The sequence below is a fragment of the Somniosus microcephalus genome, chromosome 16 (assembly GCF_052327205.1).
Source record: "Somniosus microcephalus isolate GS21.2 chromosome 16, FLI_Smic_1.0, whole genome shotgun sequence".
Lineage (NCBI taxonomy): Eukaryota > Metazoa > Chordata > Chondrichthyes > Squaliformes > Somniosidae > Somniosus > Somniosus microcephalus.
In genome coordinates this window covers 97,990,093-98,009,092 of record NC_141002.1, presented here as the reverse complement: position 1 = coordinate 98,009,092, position 19,000 = coordinate 97,990,093, and the positions used below count along the sequence as shown (strand labels likewise).

Below are 19,000 nucleotides of genomic sequence, written 5' to 3'. Positions count from 1 at the left end.
TTGTTGGTATGGTTTTTACTATATGTAAATCAAAACCACTAACTGTGTGTTTACTTGTTTTCTAGCTATCTCAATTGGTTGCATATTTAATCGTGTTTCCTGTCATCCAAGTTTAACATAAAACTATTTGACCAGCAGATGTTTCTTTTCTTGATGTCATGTTTCAAAGGCACATGCCTCTTTTAATGTTTGTATTTCTGTTTCAACGTGTTAGTTTGTAACATCTAAATTGGGTCTTCTCATTGTGTTGGTTGCAAATCGTAGACCTTTCGAAAGCACCAATGGTTTGCTTCAATCTTTCATTGTTTTAGAATATTTAACTAATTCCCATTTCAAAGCTTGTTTACAACTTTGTTATCAACTGATCTTCTCTCGGAAGCCTGTATTCTGTTTACAGCCTGTGTCTGCTGAGACTTGTCTTTGAGGCTTTCCAGACTTTTAAACCCAGTATGTCTTTTATTAATATCAGAATTCTGTTCATAGTATTATGTATTTCTCTGAATCATGACTATTCCTTCACACGCCAACACCATAAAGCATCCCTAGAATGCCCAAGCCATTCCTTTCACACTCATCACCATTGCGGGGAGGTACCCTTATCTCACCATTCACTACAACTCACTAAGCCACTTCCAAAGGTGCACACAAATCTGTCCAAGAACGCAAAGCGCTGAAAATAAAGATTTCAATGTTTGACAGCCCATTAACAGAAAATTCACATGAACATTGGCTAAAACACCCAAGTGCCTACCCTTGTGTGTTAGTTGGTATGCTTAGAGTAGGATGAGGGCGAGTGTGAGGGGTGGCTAGTGAGATGGGGATGTGATAATGTAGATAGAGAGGGATGGGTGGAGGTGCAAGGAAAGTTGGTGTGAGTAAGGATGTGCAGGAGTAGGGTAGGGAAGACGGCGTGATAGGGCTGTGATGAGTGGCACAGCAGGATGAGGTTGAGTGTGGCTTTGCAGTAACATTTCGTGATCTACTGGGATCATTGAAAGGTTTGTGGCACTGCAGCCTGGTCCTCCTGACAACATCCCTGCTTGTGCCCTCCTGTGCAGTGTGCAACCAAGCTGCGTTGATCTCCTGGGGAGGTCTCTTCTGCCCGTTGGAAGGGAAGAGGACCTCCCTGTGTGCTGTGACTCCCTCCATAAGCATACGGAGAGAGTGATGGGAGAGCCTGGGTACAGCCGTGCACCTCTGTGCAGTGTTTGCAGCACCACAATGCTGTAGAACATTGACAGCACAACTGTCAAGATCAATTTGCGCATGGTCCCTTTTTAAGGAAACCGGCTGATGACGTGTCATCGAATGATGTCATCAAACCCGCTTCCTGTTAATTGGCCGGGAACCTCACAGGACCGCTTAACGAGCCCAATCAACTAAAAATCACCTTGGAGAGTGCAGGCTGCAGTAGGCAGCGGGCTGGGACCACGACACCGACCCCGTCCGCCTCGGACCCACCTCAGTTGGCGAAATCGCAGTCCCTGTGTCTGTTTGTTTGAACTTCAAACATCCTGGTGGACAGTAAGCAAAGACCATCACACACTTTGATTTTGGCCAAGCTGACCGGTCAATGTCCTTTCCTTTATTGTTCGTGCCTTTTAATCAAATTATGTTCTTAACCAAGTAATCCAGGGTTTCAGGTCCATTCTTTTAGCCTTGCATAGAATGTACAGCACAGAAACCGGCCATTCTGCCCAACTGGTCCATACCAGTGTTCCTGCTCCACACGAGCCTCCTCCCACCCCTATTTCATCTCACCCCATCAACACATCCTTCTATTCCTTTCTCCCTCATGTGTTTATCCAGCTTCCCCTTAAATGCATCTACGCTATTCGCCTCAGCCACTCCCTGTGGTAGCGAGTTCCACATTCTAAGCCATTTCTCCTGAATTACCTTATTGGTGGCTATCTCTTATTTATGGCCCCAAAAGACAGATATTAAAAGTCCATATTGAAAAGTCCAAAACCCTTCACTACTGATAATTTTCCCCCTTGTTTGCCGAAGGATATTCGAGCCAATCGTACAGTACAATAGAGAGAAATTCCATCTTGCCATGGAGCTCTACAAAGATGATACTTTCTCACCCGATGTTGCTTATGGAGCAAGTCCAACAATTTGGCTTAATGATGACCTCTATTTGGAGGTCAAATCATCCGTGACTGATGGGAGCTTCGGAGCCACATTTGTTTTGCAAGTAGCTTCCTGTTGGGCTACCACAACACCTGACTCGCGAGGGAAGACCAAGTTCCACTTCCTTCAGGATGGGTGAGTACAATGTTCTCCGATTTACCTGAATTAAGATGAGAGAGGGGGAAATTTTGGCCCCAAATATTTTAACGGTGTCTGATTTTTTTTCTCTGCCAGTTCTTTCAAAATCGTGGAGGGTTTTGAGAACAGTGAACTCCTCACTTGCACTTCAGTCAACCTCAGAGATGGTGTAGGGGAGATTGACCAAAATGGTTCCAGGGGATGAGGGACTTCAGTGATGTGGAGAGACTGGAGAAGCTGGGGTTGCTCTCCTTTAGAGCAGAGAAGGTTAAGGAGAGATTTGATAGAGATTTTCAAAATTTATGAAGAGTTTTGATAGAGTAAATAAGGAGGAACTGTTTCCACTGGCAGGAGGGTCGGTAACCAGAGGACACAGATTTTAAGATAATTGGCAAAAGAACCAGAGGGGAGATGAGATTCTTGTTTACACAGCGAGTTATTATGATCTGGAATGCACTGCCTGTGGAAGTAAATTCAATAGTGACTTTCAAAAGGGAATTGGATAAATACTTGTAGAAAATTGCAGGGCTGTGGATAAAATTGCAGGGCTGTGGGGAAAGAGCAGGGGGAGTGGGACTAATTGGAGAGCTCTTTCAAAGAGCCGGTACAGGCATGATGGGCCAAATGGCCTCCTTTGCTGTATCATTCTGATTCTTGCAGGAGATATTTTATTGGAACAGGAGTACAATTCTGCACAGTCGCAGTTCTCCTTGGGAAGAAGATTGCTAAACTCTACAACATCCAAAATGTACTGCTCCAATTAAAAGTCATAGAATGGATAAAACATTTCTACCTCCTGTATACTATTTCTGGATTGGGTCTTCCACCTAGTTAAAGGTCATGAGCATCCTTGGAATGACCACCATTGCAATGACACTAGGCCATGTCTGGGACTTATTCTTCTTCATGGTCAAAATGTGAGGACAAATCTGGTCACAAACTCTCAACATTTCAGTATACTCTTCTCAATCTGATTTTGATAATTCAATGCTGATTCTTTCTGGTCTCCATATTACAAAAAAGGATATAGAGGCACTGGAGAAGGTGCAAAAAAAAAAAAAAAAAAAAAAAAGATTTACAATGGTATAACCTCTCAGTTCTGGTATTATCAGTCAGAAAAGATTGAACAGGCTGGGCTGTCTGTCTGTCTGTCTGTCTCTGTGTCTGTCGGTCTCTGTGCCTGTCTGAAGGCTGAGGGGTGACCTGATACGGTGTCAGCCATGGCTCAGTGGGTAGCACTCTCTCCTCGAGTCAGAAGCTTGTGGGTTCCAGGCTGACACTCCAGTGCAGTGCTGACGGAGTGCGGCACTTTCGGATGGGATAGATCCCATGGCACTACTTCGAAGAAGAGCAGGGGAGTTCTGGATAATACTTATTCCCTCGACCAACATCGCTAAAACAGATGATCTGGTCATTGTCACATTGCTGTTTGTGGGAGCTTGCTGTGCGCAAATAGGCTGCCGCGTTTCCTACATTACAACAGCGACTACACTTCAAAAGTACTTCATTGGCTGTAAAGCACTTTGGGATGTCTTTGGGGTTTGATAGGGTAGACGTAGTGAAGATGTTTCCCTTTAAACTCTGGGCCATCAATATAAGAGAGTCATTAATCAATCCAATAGGGAATTCGGGAGAAACCTCTACCCAGAGAGTGGTGAGAATGTGGGATTCGCTACCACAGGGAGCAGAATAGTATAGATGTATTTAAGGGAGAGGCTAGATAGGCATTTGAGGGAGTTTGGAATAGGAGGCTAGGTTGATGGGGTTAGATGAGGTAGAGGTGGGAGGAGTGTGGAGCACAAACATCGTCACACAACAGTTGGCCGAATGGCCTGTTTCTGTGCTGTCCATTCTGTGTAATTTTTGTTTCTTCTATAAACTGATAACTTGATCTCCACACTCCCACTGTGGAGGTGGTGTTGATGAGATGACTTTGTGCTGATTCTCCTACTACACACTATCCTCTGTTCCAGGGGAAGAGAGAAAAAACCTTCTTTTCCTTTTTCAAATAGCTGCCCTAATGATGAAACCTTCAGGTGGCATTCTGTAAACGGGGCTTCCAGTAGCAGCCGATTCTCCATCAAAATGTTTCACTTCACCAAAATAGCAAACCATCCCATTTACCTCCATTGCCAGGCCAAAGTCTGTCATACTGGGACCCCTGATGACTGCTTAGCGGTAAGTTAACTATTTGAGTGTAATGTTAACTAGAGTGTTTAAAATCATGAAGGGTTTAGATAGAGTAAATAAAGAGAAACTGTTTCCAATGGCTGAAGGTTCGATAGCCAGAGGGCCCAGATTTAAGGTGATTGGCAAAAGAACCAGAGGCGGCATGAGGAAAAACTTTTTTACGCAGCGAGTCGTTAGGATTTGGAATGCGCTGCCTGATCGGGCGGTGGAAACAGATTCAATAGTCGCCTTCAAAAGGGAATTGGATAAATACTTGGAGAAAAAATTGCAGGGATATGGAGTAAGAGCCGGGGAGTGGGACTTAAAATTATTTTTTTCGTTCATGGGATGTGGGCGTCACAGGCAAAGCCAGCATTTATTGCCCATCCCCTAACTGCCCTTGAGAAGGTGGTGGTGAGCCGCCTTCTTGAACCGCTGCAGTCCCGTGTGGTGAAGGTGCTCCCACAGTGCTGTTAGGGAGGGAGTTCCAGGATTCTGACCCAGCGACGATGAAGGATCGGCCGATATACATCCAAGTCACGATGGTGCGTGACTTGGAGGTGGTGGTGTTCCCAGCCGCCTGTTGCCCTTGTCCTTCTAGGTGGCAGAGGTCGCGGGTTTGGGAGGTGCTGCCGAAGAAGCCTTGGCGAGTTGCTGCAGTGCATCGTGTAGATGGTACACACTGCTGGTGGTGGGCTAACTGGATTGCACCTTGAAAGACCTGGCACAGGCTGGATGGGCCACATGGCCTCCTGCTGTATTGTATTATTCTAGTGTTGCTACCTCTTGTCATAATCGACCCAGCGAATTTCATTTATTTTGCGTATCAATAATCGAGAGCGCTTTCTCCCTCTCCAAGGAATGTTCAGCTGTACAGATTCCCAAAAGGCAAGAACGGAATGTGCTGGCAACAGACCCCAAGCCTATGAATGGGATTGTTTCTGTAGGACCTATAGACCTGTGGAGCTCTACTAAAAGTCTGGTGATGGATCTAGGAAACGCAGCAACAGACTGTAAGTATCAAGGAACTACTTCAGATTAAACCCATCGGAAGAATTTCATTGCAACAAGTTCCCAATACTGGGTTTTGTGGCAAGAAATTTTTGAATATAAAAGTTGAGGTCGATGGAAATTCTATGTATAACTTTAGTGAGATCGCAGTTGGCATACTAAGTGCAGGTTTGGGCTCCACACTATAGGAAGGAGGTTGAGTCAATAGAAAGGATACAGCACAGGTTCACTTAAGATGCTGCCTGGTACGAGGAAGTACAAAGAAAGACTTGGAAAAATTGAGTGGTTTTGTTGGAACAGAGGAGATTTAAGAGAATTTTAAGACTGGGCAAGAGCCGGGGAGTGGGACTAACTGAATTGCTCTTCGAAAGAGCCGGCGCGGACTCGATATTTCAGATTTGATATGAGGTGTTTATAAATTATGTAGAGATCATAACGGCACATAAGGAGGCCATTCGGCCCGTCGTGCCTGTGCTGGCTCTTTGAAAGAGCGGTCGTGCTTAGTCCCACGCCCCCGCCTTGTCCGTAACCCTGACAACTCCTCATCCTCCAGAACCCTGACAGCTCCTCATCCTCCAGAACCTGTCCAACTCCCTTTTAAAAATTATTTATGGAATCTGCTTCCACCACCTCTTCAGGTAGAGCGTTCCAGATCCTGACAACTCTATTTCAGATGTGACAAAGTACTTTAGAAACAGACTGTTACTAGCGATCCAGAACGAGGGGACATGGATACAAGGTTCAATGTAGGAGATTTAGAACAGTGAACAGGAGGAATGTTTTTATAGAGCGGGTTGTGGAATGCAATACAATTAGTTAATGAAGCAGAGGTCAGGTCAGGTTAGAGACCTGGTTGAAGAAAAAGGATTTAAAAAAAATTAATTCCTGGGATGTGAGCGTCGCTGGCAAGGCCAGCATTTATTGCCCATCCCTAATTGCCCTCGAAGGTGGTGGTGAGCAGCCTTCTTGAACCGCTGCAATCCGTGTGGTGAAGGTACTCCCACAGTGCTGTTAGGAGGAGGGAGTCCCATGATTTTTGACCCAGCGACGATGGAGGATCGGCGATATATTTCCAAGTCAAGCTGCTGTGTGACTTGGAGGGGAATTTGCAGGTGGTGGTGTTCCCATGCACCTGCTGCTCTTGTTCTTCTAGGTGGTGGAGGTCGTGGTTTGGGAGGTGGCAACATGACCGGTGCACGAGATTGGGATTACTGCTCACGGGGAGGATAAAGGTCAATATGGACTGGTTGGGGTGAATGCTAAATAAAGGACCAAAGGCCTTGTGTAAAGGGATGGACATAGGAAAAGACAGACATAACGTGTGCGTGGCCCTGGCCAATATTTGTTTTTTTTTTGATCTACAGGGCAACATTTGAAAATTCTCCTCTGGGTAGCTGGCGGGACAATAGGAACAACACTGCTGATCGTGTTTGCAGTCATTGTAATGAAGAAGATTATGATTCACAACACAGTCTAGAATGGCTCAGCCTTTGATTGAACGACAAGCTTCTTCTGCCCTCTAAAAGAAGCTCTCAGAACTTCACGAACTATTTAAGCTTCAATTCAGATCTATATCTACAGCCATGTGTATTTATAATAAAGGAAAATTGATTGTGCTTTCTTTGCTATAGTATATTTTCTGACTACTTTTCTGTGAATCGGTGGTTTATTACTACTAAGAAGGCGAAGAGTATTTCTGGTGGCGAGGTGGTAGAAATAATTACCAAATTCTTGTACTCCAAAAACCAGCTAGTGTCCTTTCTTTAATAGTTTATTTCTGCTCCCATCTCTCATGAGGAAAAACCCTGATCAGATTAACTTGATGCAATGTTGCAACTGCTGTTTGCTTCAGGGAGGAGCCAAGCCACTCAATTCAAATACAAACATGATAGAAACATGAGTAGGCTATTCGGCCCCTCGAGCCTGCTCCGCCATTCAATGAGATCCATGGCTGATCATCCAAATTCAGTACCCTGTCCCTGCCTTCTCCCCAGATCCCTTTAGCCTTAAGAAATATATCCAACTCCTTCTTGAATATATTTAATGAATTGGCCTCTACTGCCTTCGGTGGTAGAGAATTCCACAGGTTCACCACTCTCTGGGTGAAGAAATTCCTCTTCATCTCTGTCCTAAATGGCTTACCCCTTATCCTTAGACTGTGACCCCTGGTTCTGGACTCCCTGGCCATCAATGATGTGATTTATTTAGATATGTGTCAGGTTGGTGGCTGTTTTTTGAATTTTAAAGAAGAGTTATTTAGATTAATGACGCTCCTGCTGATATGGTTTATGGAGAGATTTAATTGTCTTTTGACTTTTGATCTCAAGTCTTTGAAGAGGAGTTTATCAGATTGTAACCGGTGATGAGAAGATAAAGAATCCAAAAATATAACAGACATGGATGGCGAAAAGTGGCCGTGTCCTTTGTAGTTGGATCTTTGTGTAAGGTGGATCTCTAGATGCCAGCCTGGAGCCTATTGGAGACCTGATCCTTGGGCTAACTAGGAATGGATGACGGTTTCAACAGCAGTGGGGGTGAGATGGGAGGTCAGTGGGCAATGTTGTCGAGCTGGAAGCAGGGAAAGTTTTTAATGGAGCAAAACATTGCAGAGGCAGAATTACCTACTGGGTAACTTTTTTAGAAATCCTATTTGTATTAAAACCTTACAAAATGTGGACATCTGTGTATCTTGCACTTGTTTAGTAACTTGCCACATCTCTTCTGATTCCCTAAAGCACTTCACATCCCGTGAATTTCTTTCTGAAGTTCAGTTGCTTCAGGGAAAGGGGGGAGGCGAGGAAAGAACAAAAGGGAAGGTCTGTGATTGGCTGGAAGGCAGGAGAGATAAAGAGATGGTGCGAGGCAAGAGGAGATGGTAATGGGACAAGTTAACAAAAGATGGCTCTAGAAGTGTAAATGGCTCTGGCAGAATGAGAGACAGCTGCCATGTGGGAGAGAGAAAAAAATAAAAATGAAATAAATGGGGGAAAAAAAGAATGGGGCACAGGTTATGGTCTGAAATTGTTGAACTCTATGTGGAGTCCAGAAGGCTGTAAAGTGGCTAATCAAAATTGATTAGTGTCTTATTAATGTCTCAATCTCTTGGACCCCAGCTATTCACAATATATATTAATGATCTAGACAAGGGAACTAGATGTAATATCTCCAAGTTTGCAGACGACACAAAGCTGGGTGAGTGGGTGTGTGCTTTGAGGAGGATGCTGAGAAACTCCGGTATGATTTGGACAGGTTGGGTGATTGGGCGAATGCAGTATAATGTGGATACATTTTTTTTAATTCATTGATGGGATGTGGGCGTCGCTGGCTAGGCCTGCATTTAGTGCCCATCCCTAATTGCCCTTGAGAAGATGGTGGTGAGCCGCCTTCTTGAACCGCTGCAGTCCATATGGTGTAGGTACACCCACAATGCTGTTAGGAAGGGAGTTCCAGGATTTTGGCCCAGCGACAGTGAAGGAACGGCGATACAGGTCCAAGTCAGGATGGTGTGTGGCTTGGAGGGGAACTTGTAGGTGGTGATGTTCCCATGCGTCTGCTGCCCTTGTCCTTCTAAGTGGTCGAGGTCGCGGGTTTGGAAGGTGCTGTTGAAGGAGCTTTGGCGAGTTGCTGCAGTGCATCTTGTAGATGGTACACACTGCAGCCACAGTGCACCGGTGGTGGAGGGAGTGAATGTTGAAGGTGGTGGATGGAGTGCCAATCAAGCGGGCTGCTTTATCCTGAATGGTGTCGAGCTTCTTGAGTGTTGTTGGAGCTGCACTCATCCAGGCAAGTGGACAGTATTCCATCACACTCCTGACTTGTGCCTTGTAGATGGTGGAAAGGCTTTGGGGAGTCAGGAGGTGAGACACTTGCCGCAGAATTCCCAGCCTCTAGCCTGCTCTTGTAGCCACAGTATTTATATGGCTGGTCCAGTTCAGTTTCTGATCAATGGTAACCCCCAGGATATTGATAGTGGGGGATTCAGCGACGGTAATGTCATTGAATGTCAAGGGGAGATGGTTAGAGTCTCGCTTGTTGGAGACGGTCATTGCCTGGCACTTGTGTGGTGCGAATGTTACTTGCCACTTGTCAGCCCAAGTCTGAATGTTGTCCAGGTCTTGCTGCATATGGACACGGACTGCGTCAGCTGACGAGTCTCGAATGGTGCTGAACAGTGTGCAATCAGCGAACATCCCCACTTCTGACCTTATGATGGAGGTAAGGTCATTGATGAAACAGCTGAAGATGGTTGGGCCTAGGACACTGCCCTGAGGAACTCCTGCAGTGATGTCATGTGATTGAGATGAATGACCTCCAACAACCATAGCCAACTTCCTTTGTGCTAGGTATGATTCCAACCAATGGAGAATTTTCCCCTTGATTCCCATTGACTTCAGTTTTGCTAGGGCTCCTTGATGCCACACTCGATCAAATGCTGCCTTGATGTCAAGGGCAGTCACTCTCACCTCACCTCTTGAGTTCAGCTCTTTTGTCCATGTTTGGACCAAGGCTGTAATGAGGTCAGGAGCTGAGTGGCCCTGGCGGAACCCAAACTGGGCTTCAGTTAGCAGGTTATTGCTGAGTAAGTGCCGCTTGATAGCACGGTCGATGACACCTTCCATCACTTTGCTGATGATCGAGAGTAGACTGATGGGACGGTAATTGGCCGGATCGGATTTGTCCTGCTTTTTGTAGACAGGACATACTTGGGCAATTTTCCACATTGCCGGGTAGATGCCAGTGTTGTAGCTGTACTGGAACAGCTTGGCTAGGGGCGCAGCTAGTTCTGGAGCACAAGTCTTCAGTACTATTGCCGGAATGTTGTCAGGGCCCATAGCCTTTGCAGTATCCAGTGTCTTCAGCCGTTTCTTGACATCACGTGGAGTGAATTGAATGGGCTGAAGACTGGCATCTGTGATGCTGGGGACCTCGGGAGGAGGCCGAGATGGTTCATCCACTCGGCACTTCTGGCTGAAGATAGTTGCAAATGCTTCAGCCTTGTCTTTTGCACTCACGTGCTGGGCTCCACCATCATTGAGGATGGGGATATTTTTGGAGCCTCCTCCTCCTGTTAACTGTTTAATTGTCCACCACCACTCGCGACTGGATGTGGCAGGACTGCAGAGCTTTGATTTGATCCGATGGTTGTGAGATCGCTTAGCTCTATCGCATGTTGCTTCTGTTGTTTGGCATGCAAGTAGTCCTGTGTTGTAGCCTCACCAGGTTGACACCTCATTTTTTTGGTATGCCTGGTGCTGTTCCTGGCATGCTCTCCTGCACTCTTCGTTAAACCAGGGTTGATCTCCCAGCTTGATGGTAATGGTAGAGTGAGGGATATGCTGGGCCATGAGGTTACAGATTGTGGTTGAATACAATTCTGCTGCTGCTGATGGCCCACAGCACCTCATGAATGGCCAGTTTTGAGTTGCCAGATCTGTTCGAAATCTGTCCCATTTAGCACGGTGGTAGTGCCACACAACACGGTGGAGGGTATCCTCAACATGAAGACGGGACTTCGTCTCCACAAGGACTGTGCGGTGGTCACTTCCACCAATGCTGTCATGGACAGATGCATCTGCAACAGGTAGATTAGTGAGGACGAGATCAAGTAGGTTTTTCCCTCTTGTTGGTTCCCTCACCACCTGTCGCAGACCCAGTCTGGCAGCTATGTCCTTTAGGACTCGGCCAGCTCGGTCAGTTGTGGTGCTACCGAGCCACTCTTGGTGATGGACATTGAAGTCCCCCACCCAGAGGACATTTTGTGCCCTTGCTACTCTCAGTGCTTCTTCCAATTGCTGTTCAACATGAAGGAGTACTGATTCATCAGCTGAGGGAGGGCGGTAGGTGGTAATTAGCAGGAGGTTTCCTTGCCCATGTTTGACTTGATGCCATGAGACCTCATGGGGTCCTGAGTCAGTGTTGAGGACTCCCAGGGCTACTCCCTCCCGACTGTATACCACGGTGCCACCACCTCTGGTGGGTCTGTCCTGCCGGTGGGACAGGACATACCCAGGGATGGTGATGGTGGTGTCTGGGACATTGGTTGTAAGGTATGATTTGGTAATTATGACTATGTCAGGCTGTTGCTTGACTAGTCTGTGGAACAGCTCTCCCAATTTTGGCACAAGCCCCCAGATGTTGGTAAGGAGGACTTTGCAGGGTCGACAGGGCTGGGTTTGCCGTTGTCGTTTCTGGTGCCGAGTGGTCCGTCCCGTTTTATTCTTATTGTTTTTCGTAGCGGTTGATTTACAACTGAGTGGCTTGCTAGGCCGATTTCAGAGGGCATTAAGAGTCAACCACATTGCTGTGGGTCTGGAGTCACATATAGGCCAGACCAGGTAAGGACGGCAGATTTCCTTCCCTAAAGGACATTAGTGAACCAGATGGGTTTTTGCAACAATCGACAATGGTATCATGGTCGCCATTACTAAGACTAACATTTAATTCCAGAATTAAATTGAACTGAATTTAAATTCCACCAGCTGCCATGGTGGGATTTGAACCCATATGCCTCAGAGCATTTGGACTGAGCCTCTGGCTTACTAGTCTAGTGACATAACCACTACGCCACCGCCTCCCCGACATGCGAGGTTATCCACTTTGGTGTCAAAAACAGGAAGGTAGATTATTATCTGAATGGCAATAAATTGGGAGAAGGGGAAGTGCAACGAGACCTGGGTGTCCTTGTGCACCAGTCGCTGAAGGTAAGCATGCAAGTGCAGCAGGCGGTTAAAAAGGCAAATGGTATGTTGGCCTTTGTAACGAGAGGGTTTGAGTACAGGAACAAGGATGTCTTGCTGCAGTTGTACAGGGCCTTGGTGAGACCACATCTTGAATATTGTGTGCAGTTTTGGTCGCCTTATCTGAGGAAGGATGTTCTTGCCATGGAGGGAGTTCAGCGAAGATTCACCAGGCTGATACCTGGGATGGCAGGAATGACGTATGAGGAGAGATTGGGTCGATTGGGCTTATACTCGCTGGAGTTTAGAAGAATGAGAGGGGATCTCACTGAAACTTATAAAATTCTGTCAGGACTGGATAGCCTAGATGCAGGAAGGATGTTCCTGATGGTGGGGGAGTCCAGAACCAGGGGTCACAGTCTAAGGATAAGGGGTGAGTCATTAGGACAGAAATGAGGAGGAATTTCTTCACCCAGAGAGTGGTGAACCTGTGGAATTCTCTACCACAGAAGGCAGTAGTGGCCAATTCGTTGGATATATTTCTTAAGGCTAAAGCAATCAAGGGATATGGGGAGAAAGCGGGGACAGGGTACTGAATTTAGATGATCAGCCATGATCTCATTGAATGGCAGAGCAGGCTCGAGGGGCTGAATGACCTACTCCTGCCCCTATCTTCTATGTTTCTCCTGCCTTCTATCCTATCACAGACCTTCCCTTTTGTTCTTTCCTCCCCTCCCTTCCCCCACCACCCCCCCCCTTTCCTGCCCCTGCACTTGCTTAAAAATTAACCTGTTCGATCTCCAGCTTTTTCCAGTTCTGACGAAGGGTCATCAACCTGAAACGTGAACTCTGTTTCTCTCTCCACAGATGCTGCCTGACCGGCTGAATATTTCCAGCATTTACTGTGTTTATTCCATTTTACAGTAATGTTGTTCATGATCAGAGGTATCATAATTTGCCACGGCCAATACTGAACCTGTGTTGGAAACGCAGCTTGAATTCTGATCTAGTCTTTGGTCGTGATGAAAAAGAATGAACTTGCATTTATTTAGCATGAGATAATGACCGGTTAAATAACTGGCCAATATTTAACCCTCAAGCAACGTCACAAAAACAGATTATCTGGTCATTATCACAGTGCTGTTTGTGGGAGCTTATTGTGTGCAAATTGGCTGCTGTGTTTCCCACATTACAACAGTGACTACACTTTAAAAAAAAACAAGTACGTCATTGGCTGTAAAGCACTTTGGAACTGCCTGAGGTCGTGAAAGGTGTAATATAAATGCAAGCTTTTCTTTTTATCTTTTAACTTTTTTTTAGTGGTGTTGGTTGAGGGATAAATATCGGCCAGGACACCGGGGAGAACTCCCCCTGCTCTTCTTCGAAATAGTGCCATGGGATCTTTTACATCCACCATGAGAGGGCAGACGGGGCCTCGGTTTAACGTCTCATCCGAAAGACGGCACCTCTGACAGTGCAGCACTCCCTCAGCACTGCACTGGGAGGGTCAGCCTGGATATCTCTCTCGCTCTCTAGTTCAGCAAAGATTCACCAGGCTGATACCTGGGATGGCAGGAATGACGTATGAGGAGAGATTGGGTCGATTGGGCTTATACTCACTGGAGTTTAGAAGAATGAGAGGGGATCTCATTGAAGCTTATAAAATTCTGACACGACTGGACAGACTAGATGCAGGAAGGATGTTCCCGATGGTCAGGAAGTGCAGAACCATGGGTCACAGTCTAAGGATAAGGGGAAAGCCATTTAGGACAGAGATGAGAAGGAATTTCTTCACCCAGAGAGTGGTGAACCTGTGGAATTCTCTACCACAGAAGGCAGTAGAGGCCAATTCATTAAATATATTCAAGAAGGAGTTGGATATATTTCTTAAGGCTAAAGGGATATGGGGAGAAAGCAGGGACAGGGTACTGAATTTGGATGATCAGCCACGATCGCATTGAATGGCGGAGCAGGCTCAAGGGGCCGAATGGCCTACTCCTGCTCCTATCTTCTATGTTTCTATGTAAAATCTGTATCTCAATATATATCTATCTCAAAATATATATCTCAATATATATTGTAGCGTCCGTGTATCAATAACACACGGACTGCAGGAGAACGGTAATAACAGGTGTTTACTGAACAGAGGGTAATCTGGAACTAACTGTACAAATTACTACACGGTGTTATATACAGGTGTGGTCACTACTGGTACTGCAGTATACAGGGGCTGTAAAAGATAGTTCCTCTCTTAAAGGTACATACATTACAATTCCTCCCCTTTTAGATAAACAGTACATAACATTCATTTAACAATTAAATAATAACTAATTACAATTACAATTTTCTTTGTACTATATACATCAGCTGAAAGTAATCATTTATAAATTCAGTCTTTGAGGAAGCTTCCTGATCCTGTCTGGATAGCGCCTTTCTCGAGTATCCTGTTCTTGCAGCGGAGTCGATTCTGGCTCATTGTCATTGGTTGGTTCGTCAGCTTCCAATACCACTGATTCTGAGGTAGATGCAATCTGTACTTCGGGTTCATCACCAGGTGCGTATGATCGTGGCATGGGGTTGACTTGTTCCTGTGACTCTAGAATCTGGTCAGCATAGCGTCTCACGATGCTCTCTCCAACGTCCACTGTGTACATTAGTGGTCCCTGCCATGTGCATATCGTTCCTGGCTGCCATTTTTCTGTTCGGTAGTCGCGGGCCAAGACTGGTTGCCCTATCTTGAAGCTCCTGGTTGGCTTCTCATTGATGTGCTGGAATTGCTTATTCTCAACATCTCGTCTTATGTTTGGTTTGAGCAAATCCAGGCGACATCTTAACCTTCGGTTAAAGAACATCATGGCTGGAGCTCGGTTGGTGACTGCATGTGTCGCATTCCGGTAAGCAAACAAGAAATTATCCACCTTGTGTTGCAGTGGTATGTTGTCGTTATACATCGCCTTTATTGCTTTTTTAAAGGTTTGAACAAACCTCTCAGCCAATCCATTTGTGGCTGGATGATATGGGGCGGATGTGTAATGCTTTACCCCATTATTCCTCATAAAACCTCCGGAAATCCTCGGACACAAACTGTGGTCCATTGTCGGAGCAAATCTGTTCTGGCAAGCCATTCCTGGCGAAGATGGTCCGTAGGACTGCAATAGTTTTCTCCGTGGTGGTGGAGGACATTTTGATGACCTCTGGCCATTTCGAATGTGCATCCACGGCGATTAAAAACATTGACTCCATAAATGGACCAGCAAAATCAATGTGTACCCGTTGCCATGGAGATGAGGGCCACTCCCATGGGTGTAGCGGGGCCTGTGGTGGAGCGTTTTGGACTTTCTGGCATCCTGTGCATCTCTTGGTCATTTCCTCGATTTCTTTATCGACTCCCGGCCACCACACAAACGCCCTGGCTAGGCTCTTCATTTTTACCCCTCCCAGATGACCCTCATGAAGCTCATTGAGCACTCTATCTCTCAACTTGGGTGGAATTACCACTCGGGATCCACACATCAAGGTCCCCTGGCACACTGACAGCTGTTCTCTCCTTGGCGAGAATGCTGGCAACAGTGAGTCGCCATGTGCTGGCCATCCCTTCACCGTCAAATCATAGACCCGAGAGAGTGTCAGGTCATTTTGGGTTTCCTTCTCTATACTTGAGTTTGTAACAGGTAGACATTCGACTATGGTCGAATGGAATATCTCAACAGGGTCCACTGCAGGTGCTTCCTCCACCGTAGGCAGCGGCAGGCGCGACAGCCCATCAGCGTTTCCATGCTGTTTCGTGCCCTATACTCTATTTCGTATTGATGTGCCCCTAGAAAAAGTGACCATCTTTGCAGCCGTTGCGCCGTCATCACCGGAACGCCCTTCTTTGGGTTAAAAATGGAGACAAGAGGCTGGTGATCAGTCAGTAAGGTGAATTTCTGCCCGTGCAGATAGTGATTGAACTTCTTCAACCCCCACACCAGGCTGAGGGCCTCCCTGTCAATCTGGGCGTAGTTATGCTTGGCTGAGGTTAACGAGCGTGACGCAAAGGCTATTGGCCTCTCTGAACCGTCAAGGAATTTGTGCGACAGCACCGCTCCAATGCCGTAGGGAGACGCATCACATGCCAACCGAATTGGTAGTGTTGGATTGTAGTGGGCCAATACTTCTTTTGAAGTGATTAGGCATTTACATTTCTGAAAGGCACGCTTACACTCATCACTCCATTTCCATGCTACTCCAGTTTGCAGCAGGGCGTTCAGTGGGTGCAGAATTATAGACAAATTTTGCAAGAACTTATGGTAGTAGTTCACCAACCCGAGGAACGACCTCAGTTGCGACACATTTTCCGGTGCTGGAGCCTTGACTACTGCCTCAATCTTGTCTGGGGACTTATGTAACCCCTCTTCATCAATCACGTGGCCACAATACGAGATTTGTTTCCTGAAAAACTCGCATTTGGGGCGGTTGGCTCGTAGCCCATATTCTTGTAATCTAGTGAGCACCTGCTCCAGGTTGGCAAGGTGTTCACTGTCATTTTCGCCCGTAACCAGGATGTCGTCCAAATAACACTGGGTCCCCGTGATCCCTTGCAGGACTTGTTCCATCGCCCTCTGCCAAATAGCCGGAGCTGATGCTACCCCGAATACCAGTCGGTTATACTGGTAAAGACCTTTGTGAGTGTTTATCGTGAGGTATTTTCTAGATGCTTCTTCTACCTCCATTTGTAGATACGCTTGGGCCAGATCAATCTTCGTAAAGCGTTTCCCTCCAGATAGTGAGGCGAAAATATCTTCTATCCGCAGAAGTGGATATTGTACTGTGTGAAGGACTGGGTTCACAGTTACCTTAAAATCCCCACAGATGCAAACCTTCTTCGGCTCCCCAGGCGTGCTGCTCAATGATTTCTTCATTACAGGAACGATGGGTGTGGCCCACTCGCTCCAGTCCACCTTGGACAGCACACCCGAACGCTCCAGACTCTCCAGCTCTGCTTCGACGGCTGGGCGGATTGCATACGGTACCGGTCTGGCCTTAAAAAATTTTGTGTTTGCGTTATCTTCAATTTTTATCGTTGCCGTTACTCCTTTTAGAGTCCCAAGTCCTTGCTGGAACACCTCTTTCGCGTCAGTTAGAATTTTTGACAGTCGTCCAGGTGTGACGTCGTCATCCTTTTTGTCAGCCACAGTTAGCGCCTGAATGGAATGCCAATCCAATTGTATTTTTCGGAGCCATTCACGTCCCAATAATGGTGGTCCTCCATCTTGTAGTATATATAGATACAGTTTCTGTGTTTCCTTGCCGTTGTATTTAACGGGCACCCTTATTTTTCCTCTGGGGTAGACTTTTTGCCCCGTATATGTCTTCAAGTCAATGGACGTGTCCTTCAAGGGTATGTGTGCGAATAGCCGCTCGTAGTCTCATCGATTCATGACTGTTAGGGCTGATCCTGTGTCCAATTCCATCTTTACTTGGGACTCTACTTTCATGAGGGTGACCCAAATGGTTCGGTGATCCTCCTTTGCGATCACGTTGTGTAACTTTAGACAACTTAGTCTCCTGCTCCCGGAGTCATTATCGCTCTTCTGATCTTCTGAACTACTGTCCGTCATCTTTTGTACTTTCTTGTACTTTTCCTTAGTAGTTCTTTTAGTGTTGGTTTTCTTTCCCGACCTGCAGACTCGTGCTATGTGTCCCACTTTTCCACATTGCCTGCATACTTTGTCCTTAAACCAGCAATCCTTCTGGTCATGGGTTGTTCTGCCGCAGCGATAGCACTTTTCTGCTCCATATGCCATTTCATTGGTGCTATATTCTTGCGGTTTCTGTTGTATTTCCGCAGCTCCCCGTGCTGCTGCTTCGTAGGATACTGCAACGCTGAAAGCCTTTTCTAGCGTAAGGTCCTTTTCCAAAAGTAGTCGTTTCTGGGTTCCTTCACTCTGGAGCCCGCAGACAAACTTATCCCTTAAGGTATCTGCCAGTCCTGCTCCGAACTGGCAGTGTTTCGATAACTTGCGTAGTTCCGTAAGATAGTCAGCATTACTCTCGTCTTTGTGCTGGTTTCTTTTATGGAACTTGAATCTTTCTGCTATCAGCAGCGGTGTAGGGTTTAGATGTTCCTGTAAGATATTGACAATCTCTTCAAAGCTTTTCTCCATTGGTTTAGCTGGGGTAATTAAATTCCGCAATAGGCCGTACGTTCTCGCGCCCATCAAATTCAATAATACCGACGCCTTCTTTTCATCGGCCACCTCATTTGCCTTGCAGTACACTTCAATTCTTTCCACATACGTGGTCCAGTCTTCTATTTCGTTGTCGAAAGCAGTGATGCTGCCACTCTTCGGCATCTTGGGTGGTTTAAAATGGCGCCTCCCACGCTTTTCCTTCTTCCCCAATGGATTAAAATGGCACCTCCCGCGCTTTTCCTTCTTCCCCCGCTGCTGCCAATGCTGCTCCTAGCGTTCTAAATAGTAATGGCGGTGCCCCGCGGCTTTCTGCGCGTCGCTCTTTTGTTAATTAATTTTCTTAGTTTTATTCTTCTTCGACGCTGTCCACTGCGCGTCTCTTTTCCTTCCCCCTTTTTTATTTTCTTTAACGCTGCCCGGCTCTTGAGCACCGGCCGCGCCCTGTGCGCTCCACCCTCTCTCTCTTTTTCTTCCCGACGACGCTGCTCGGCCCCCTTGCAGAGCCGCTCGATCGAGCTCTAGCCCGCCGCAGTCCGGGAAGGGTCAGCGCACTACCTGCTACCAGCCCGATTTGCTGGAACACCTTGACTGGAGAACCAAGCCCAGCTCTCCACAGCTTCCCCTGCGATTCTACGAACTCTGATGGATCACTGGGCGGTTGCCCACGGTCGACGCCCGTTGCTCTGGCTTCGATCTCCA

The 19,000-nt window shown here is 46.6% G+C and overlaps 1 protein-coding gene across 5 annotated transcripts in view; it reads left to right on the top strand.

Annotated features, from left to right (window-relative positions):
• The window catches only part of LOC147106423 (uncharacterized), a 59,849-nt gene extending 52,762 nt beyond the window's left edge, over positions 1 to 7,087 (top strand). For 2 of the 5 annotated variants that reach the window (XM_086009524.1, XM_086009522.1), the window contains 4 exons: positions 2,008 to 2,268; positions 4,284 to 4,449; positions 5,300 to 5,453; positions 6,816 to 7,086. In XM_086009524.1, the coding sequence (XP_085865650.1) occupies positions 2,008 to 2,268; positions 4,284 to 4,449; positions 5,300 to 5,453; positions 6,816 to 6,928 (694 nt within the window). In that variant the 3' untranslated portion in view covers positions 6,929 to 7,086. Of the gene's footprint in view, positions 1 to 2,007; positions 2,269 to 4,283; positions 4,450 to 5,299; positions 5,454 to 6,815 lie in introns of all 5 variants that reach the window. The other 3 variants (XM_086009525.1, XM_086009523.1, XM_086009526.1) reach the window with 2 other exon arrangements.
• Positions 7,088 to 19,000: the final 11,913 nt, after the last annotated feature.